This window comes from Coregonus clupeaformis, chromosome 35, assembly GCF_020615455.1.
Source record: "Coregonus clupeaformis isolate EN_2021a chromosome 35, ASM2061545v1, whole genome shotgun sequence".
Lineage (NCBI taxonomy): Eukaryota > Metazoa > Chordata > Actinopteri > Salmoniformes > Salmonidae > Coregonus > Coregonus clupeaformis.
Window position 1 is genome coordinate 3004681 of NC_059226.1, and position 7380 is coordinate 3012060.

Genomic DNA, 7380 nt, shown 5'->3' on the forward strand with positions numbered 1-7380 from the left:
TAGTTGTGCGTGTTGTTCACATGCGTTCCTTCCCTCTCATTGTCTAGAATGGTCCCACCTGATCTTGCCTGTCTTCAATCGTCACTTAGAGCGGTCACTCGGCTATCTTGTCAATATAATACATCATCTTTGCTTTAGGTCATGCGTATGAGTGAGATCGTCATCAAATGATCCGCCTCTTTCCTATTGAAACTCTAAAGGTGATTGGCTGCGCTCTGTGAGGGTCGATTTCACTGACGCATTCCGTTTGGAACAATAAATAGAGCGAACAAGGCTTCTTCACCTCCACATCTCTGGGAAGACGCATGAAGAAGTTCTTGCTTCAACAGTGATTGAACGGAACTCTTCTGCCATCCTCCAGCACTATATAACATTCCGGATTTATAACTTAACACGTACTTGAACTCTAATAGCAACATAGTCTAAGAAATTGTATTTTTGTACCGTTCATTTTGATATAAAAGGAGAAAATCTGCCAAAATGGAGTCTCAGATCCGTCAGAACTATCACCGCGACAGCGAAGCTGCCATCAACCGGATGATCAACATGGAGATGTTTGCCTCTTACACCTACACTTCGATGGTAAGGAGACTACAATAGGCTACTAAGAGGACCATTTTGTTGATCAACCTGTGTATTATTATGCCTGGGCCTAAATGCCATTATTTTGTCTTGACTTTTCTGTAGGCCTAGGCAATTAATAGCTAAGAAACTAAACTCCGTGAAGTACATATTTGAGTTTTACTTGGCTAGGCTATTAAGAGCCTTCAGGTAGATATAGCGTTCAAATGTCTCCCGAGTGGCGCAGTGGTCTAAGGCTAGCTGTGCCACTAGAGATCCTGGTTTGAATCCAGGCTCTGTCGTAGCCGGCCGCGACCGGGAGACCCATGGTGCGGCGCACAATTGGCCCAGCGTCGTCCAGGGTAGGGGAGGTACGGCAGGGATGTAGCTCATGGTGTTTGCAACGCCAGGGTTGAGGGTTCGATTCCCATGGGGGGCCAGTAAGAAAAAATAATAATAATGTATGCACTCACTAACTGTAAATCGCTCTGGATTAGAGCGTCTGCTAAATGACTAAAATGTAAATGAAGCTGGGACTCTCTTACCTAGGACAGAGCGCGTAACATCTCCTTGACAGGTTAATTGGCAGGTTACAAAGTAGACTGAGGACTAGACTGATTCATGCCTTTGTCATCAAGCTTAGTTGCCACAACAAGAACAGAATGCTGAGTCATGTTTTGGCATGTTTTTTTCTAACCACACTGTTTTATGTCTATCCACCCAGGCTTTCTATTTCTCCCGTGACGATGTGGCTCTGCCTGGCTTCGCTCATTTCTTCAAGGAGAACAGCGACGAGGAGCGCGAGCACGCCGACAAGCTGCTCTCCTTCCAGAACAAGAGAGGTGGACGCATTTTCCTCCAGGACATCAAGGTGTGGCCACTGAGCGTCGAAAAACACTCATTTACATAGACGAGGGTTCTCAGTTGAAAAGGTTCTACATGGACCCAAATGGTTAATCTATAGGGACAAGCCGAATAACCCTTTATGGTTCTAGATTGAACCTTTTGTTCTAAACTGTAGACTTCAAGTATGGGAGTTGTTTTGAATGAGTAGTCTTTAATGCTGAGGTAGTTCTTTGAAAGGCACGCCCTATGTGACTGCCCTGGTATTAGAGCAAGGTGGCCAAAGGAGATGTCCTGACTGCGTAGGCCTATGAGTACAGGGATTTTTCTGCCATTGAAATCATTGGGTGGGCTGCCTAATCACTTTTTCTAAGGAAGTCCAAACAGTGGGGGAAATAATATGGATTGTATTTTAAGATATATATTTCTAGAATGGAAAAACGCGTTTAGTATAAACTAAAACCATATATATATATATATATATATATATATATACATTTTCTCTCTGCTACATGGCAAAATATGTAGAATTGCAGGACATTGGCTTTAAAACTGCAAAGATTTCTCTCTACTCCATGGAGGAAATTGGCTTAAGTGTCTCTACAGCGCCAAGTTGATCTAGAGAACCAGGAGTAGTCCTAAACACACTCCGTCTATAACCCCTGAACTGAAAAAGCGTGAGAGGTGTAACTCGATTCAATCTATCCAAACGTTAAAATATGCAGATGCTTTCTTCCAAATCAACTTAGCCATGCATGCATACATTTTACATATAGGTTGGCCCAGCAGGAAGTGAACCAGTTACCTTTGGCGTTGAAAGTGCCATGCTCTACCGACTGAGCCACACCGGATCTGTGATTTGTGGTTTTTCGTATTGACGGTGTTAAATTGACCCCATCTTGACTTTTTGCTGACTTGTTTCCAGTTCCTTTTATCCCCAATGTGCCAGATATACTGGCTAACTGTTGACTGTTAGTAGGTATACATAGGAATGTCTGCTAGTAGTCCCTAACCCTCCTGTGTTCCCTCTGTCCTGTGTAGAAGCCAGATCGTGATGAGTGGGGCAATGGCCTGGAGGCCATGCAGTGTGCTCTGCAGCTGGAGAAGAATGTGAACCAGGCCCTGCTGGACCTGCACAAGATTGCCTCCGACAAGGTCGACCCCCATGTAAGTAATGTCCCTCTTTATGGGGGAACTACACGTCACATGTATACATCACATAGAATACAGCTACTGTACTGTCCCAGGAGCTGATCAGGTTGTTGTAGCTCTGCTAACTAATGACACAGGCTTGTGTGACCTGCCTCTTCACCCAAACACAATAGCCCACAGACGTACAAGAATGCACACTATACAAAAAATGCAGCAAATACATAAGTTGGACAGCTGCAAACACCTCATTGAGTTAGTTATCTGCCCTTATGTCATTACCACCAGGCTCCTGTGTGTTACTGCATCTACAGTAGTGTCTGTAGTTATTCTCTTGTCTGACCTGTGTTTTCCTCCTTTAGCTGTGTGACTTCCTGGAGTCCCACTACCTGAATGAGCAGGTGGAAGCCATTAAGAAGCTGGGCGACCACGTCACCAACCTCACCAAGATGGATGCTGTCAACAACAAGATGGCCGAGTACCTGTTTGACAAGCACACCCTGGGAGGGCAGAGCTAAACCACGTCCAGGCTACAGCCTCCAGCCTCATACAAGGACTCCTGAATGTTCTGCTCTATTCTGCTGCCTTTGCATCTATAAGGAGGAGAAGGTGTTGAACTGGTACAGCGCAATGCACAACAGCTATAATGTTGACAAGTTTGTAAAAAGATCACAAGTTGTTGCTGATGTTTTCTAAATGTTGCCAGCTGTAGTAATGGATGTTAGTCTATTCAGGTGCTTTGTCTTTGTGCTGTCTTACTGAGCATTTCAATACCTAAAACAAGGGTTTTCTTCACTAGGTGTAACTGGTCATTTTCAATCTGCACAGAATCTGAAGAATAAAACCTTTTTTGAGCTGGATTCACTGTTTGTTACTATATGGGACTATATATATATCTCAAACACATGGGACCAACACTACATGTTGCATTTATATTTTTGTTCAGTGTACATATGCCATGAGCCCAAAGCCCAACATCTTTGCAGTCATTCTCTCATTTCTCCATAGAAATGATAAATTCTGACAATTGTAGGCCTACTACAGTGACTTTGAGGGTCATAATTGGAAAAGGTTGACATGAGGTTTATAAGGGCTATTACCATATCTTGTAATAGTGCCATGTCTATTCAGGTCCCATAAAACAACTCTGTGCCTGAAACGGTGAACTGGGTAACCACATTCACTAGTCGATTTAGCCTGTGCATTTTAAAAGCAGATTATTAAATGGCCTAGAGATCATTCAAACCCGTGCGTAAATCTACCATATTCTGAGCCATATGCCTATCCAAGCCTTGATGCATTAGGCGCTTAGGGACTGTATGTTATTTGAGGGATACCTGGAGAAAATTGGACAGCTCTGAAATAAAAATATATTTTTACTCGACCCTCCCTGAACGCTTGAAAAAAGAAAGTGACCCCTCTATACCCTAAATAATAATTAGTACAAAGTGGATAGCAGAGAACATGCCTACCATTTACCTTCACTCCTAGGACATTCTAGAGCCTTTCTTTTGTAAGCATTAGCCTACATGGCAAAGTAGCCTGACGGTTGTCGATTCACATTCCACTGCTGACAAGGGTAGGGGTGAAAAGATCTCCTTTATAATAAAAGCACCGCATGAATCGATCTAATTTGCGGTCCAAGAAAAAATAGCAGGAGACTGGAGACGAGCAGAGTCTTTTAATACCACAACAGAGCATGACAACGAATACAGTGCATTTGGAAAGTATTCAGACCCCTTGACTTTTTCCACATTTTGTTACGTTATGGCCTTATTCTAAAATGAATTCAATAGTTTTTCTTCAATCTAGACACTACCCCATAATGTCAAAGCAAAAACAGGTTTCTGTTTTTGTCCTTTGGGTGCCTTTTGGCAAACTACAAGTGGGCTGTCATGTGCCTTTTACTGAGGAGTGACTTCCATCTGGCCACTCTACTATAAAGGCCTGATTGGTGGAGTGCTGCAGAGATGGTTGTCGTTCTGGAAGGTTCTACCATCTCCACAGAGGTACTCTGGAGCTCTGCCAGAGTGACCATCGGGTTCTTGGTCACCTCCCTGACCAAGGCCCTTCTCCCCCGATTGCTCAGTTTGGCCGGGCGGCCAGCTCTACGAAGAGTCTTGGTAGTTCCAAACTTCTTTCAACACAATCCTGTCTCGGACCTCTACGGACAATTCCTTTGACCTCATGGCTTTTTTGCTCTGACATACACTGTCAACATTTTACATTTTATCCAGAGTGACTTACAGTTAGTGAGTGCATACATTTTTTTTCTCCCATACTGGCCCCCGTGGGAATCGAACCCACAACCCTGGAGTTGCAAGCGCCATGCTCTACCAACTGAGCTACACGGGGCCGTAATCAACTGTGGGACCTTATATAGACAGGTGTGTGCCTTTCCAAATCATGTCCAATCAATTGAATTTACCACAGGTGGACTCCAACCAAGTTGTAGAAACATCTCACGGATGATTAACAAACTAGGCATGCATAGCTCACTGCATGATCCTCAAACCAAAGACTGGCCAAACTCGTGTTTTGTGAATTCAAAGGCACAATGACTGTTTAGCCTAAAGCATTTCATTATAATTTAATTCTAAGTAATTATTTTTTTAGATTTTGTTTTATACAGTCTAGATCAGGGGTGTCAAACGTCCGGCCCGCGGGCCGGATCAGGCCCGCAAACGGGTTTAATCCGGCCCGCGAGATGATTTTGTAAAGTATAAAAATGCGCTGCAATTTTTCAATAAAATAAACTGCTGTTCCAATTGCGTCCACTGGATGGCGCAATATCAATTGTGTTAAGCAAGCAAACTGTTTATACCGGGGCAGAGCAAGTAGGTCAACCACGTGCAGCCAGTCCGGATGAGCTACTTTGTTTTGCCCGCGATATTTATTACGGCTTCTACTTTTAACAGTATGTGCTTTGGCACCCTCATTGCCCCAATATGTCTCTGTCAAAAAAGAGAAAAGTGGACGCAGAGTGCAGAGTGTTCCAAGAAAAATGGTCATCCTCCTATTTCTTCACGGAATTGAATGGGAAAGCTGTATGTTTGGTGTGTTCACAGCATGTTGCAGTGCTGAAAGAATATAACCTTCGTCGCCACTATGTGAGTCTTCATGCCGACAAATATGACAACTTTCAAGGACAGCGGAGAAGAGAGAAGGTGAATGAACTGTTGGCGGGTCTGAAGAAACAGCAGTCTGTGTTTACTCACAGCCGAGACATCAGTGATGCTGCAGTGAAAGCTAGCTACCTCATTGCTAATGAAATCGCAGTGGCTTCAAAACCATTTAGTGAGGGTGAATTTGTAAAAACATGCATTGTGTGCCCTGAAAAGCGTCATCAGCCTGACAAGAAACACAGTTGGAGACAGGATTTCCGAGTGGATTTTCAGTGGATTTGGACAGCCAGTTGAAGCAAAAAGTAAAGTCATTTATTGGGTTTTCGGTTGCAATTGATGAAAGCACGGACATTACAGATGTTGCACAACTGGCCATTTTCATCCGCGGAGTTGATGACACATTGACCGTCACCGAGGAGTTCGTGGAGTTGGTGCCGATGACAGATACAACGACAGCAGCTGATATTTTTACCGCACTCGTCGGGCGCGCTGGACAGGGTCGGAGTGGACTGGTCCCGCGCTGTCAGCCTGGCTACAGATGGTGCGCCCTCAATGATCGGGAAAAAAGCAGGCGTTGTGACAAAGTTCAGAGAGAAAGTGCAATCTGCAAATGGAGTACGTGATTTTTTGACTTTTCACTGTATTTTGCACCAGGAGGCTTTGTGTTGCAAGTCATTAAAGATGGATAACGTCATGAAGGTGGTCATCCAAACTGTTAATTTCATCCGATCCAGAAGCCTGAATCACCGTCAGTTTGACAGCCTTCTCAGAGAGAAAGACCACATCTATGGCCTGCCATACCACACTGAGGTAAGATGGTTAAGCCGAGGTGCTGTGCTGAGGCGTTTCTTTGATTTACGAGAAGAAACTGAACAGTTCATGGAAGAAAAGGGCAAACCAGTGTTAGAATTACATTCCGCAGAATGGATGCAGGACCTTGCATTCATGGTGGATGTTACAGAGCACCTGAATAACTTGAACAAACAGCTGCAAGGGCGCAACAAAGTTGTCACGCAGTATTATGACAGCATACGTTCTTTCAAGTTGAAGCTGTCATTGTGGGAGACGCAACTCGCTGGTGGTGATGCAGCTCACTTCCCCTGTCTGAAAAATGTGTGCGCGACCCAACATGTGGCAGACATGAAGCGGTTCAAAGATAAAATAACGGGACTGTTACGGGAGTTTGAGCAACGCTTTCAGATTTTTGGTGAACTGGAGAAAGACTTCAACGTTTTTTGCTCGCCATTCACCGTGAATCCCTCTGATCTGCCCGTCAGCATCCAACTTGAAATAATAGACTTGCAGTGTGACTCGGATTTGAAGGGCAAATTTGCCGCAGCTGGCTTGGACACATTTTATCAGAATCTCTTGCCAGGTTACCCCAACTTGACAGCCCTTGCTGCAAAACTGTTGTGCATGTTTGGAACCACATATCTTTGTGAGCAAGTTTTCTCTGTAATGAGCATAAATAAAACAAAGCTGCGCTCAAGGCTCACGCACAAGCACTTGAATCACATCCTGAAGTTGGCTGCCACTCAGGATGTGACGCCTGATATTGATGCGCTGGTGAAAGCTAAAAGATGCCAGGTATCAGGAGTCAAATAAACTATGCAACCCCACTTAAAGTGCTGCATGAGACACCCTGATATAGTTCAGTGATCTGTGATATACTTCTGTGAATCACTGAGGCATTGTGTGTTTG

General features: G+C 44.2%; 1 protein-coding gene across 1 annotated transcript; it reads left to right on the forward strand.

Moving 5' to 3' along the window:
* The first annotated feature begins 247 nt into the window (after positions 1-247).
* Positions 248-3413, forward strand: LOC121550370 (ferritin, middle subunit-like). Its single transcript, XM_041862597.2, has 4 exons — positions 248-582; positions 1286-1432; positions 2446-2571; positions 2916-3413. Exons 1-4 carry the CDS (start codon positions 481-483, stop codon positions 3069-3071), a joined length of 531 nt encoding a protein of 176 aa, XP_041718531.1. The 5' UTR covers positions 248-480; the 3' UTR covers positions 3072-3413.
* The last annotated feature ends 3967 nt before the right edge of the window (positions 3414-7380 follow it).

Bases quoted from the DNA above. Each gene is read 5' to 3' on its own strand.
- LOC121550370 (XM_041862597.2), top strand. From the start codon at position 481: ATGGAGTCTCAGATCCGTCAGAACTATCACCGCGACAGCGAAGCTGCC. The intron at 583-1,285 runs GTAAGGAGACTA...CTATCCACCCAG, and splicing joins CTTACACCTACACTTCGATG to GCTTTCTATTTCTCCCGTGA. The intron at 1,433-2,445 runs GTGTGGCCACTG...TGTCCTGTGTAG, and splicing joins TTTTCCTCCAGGACATCAAG to AAGCCAGATCGTGATGAGTG.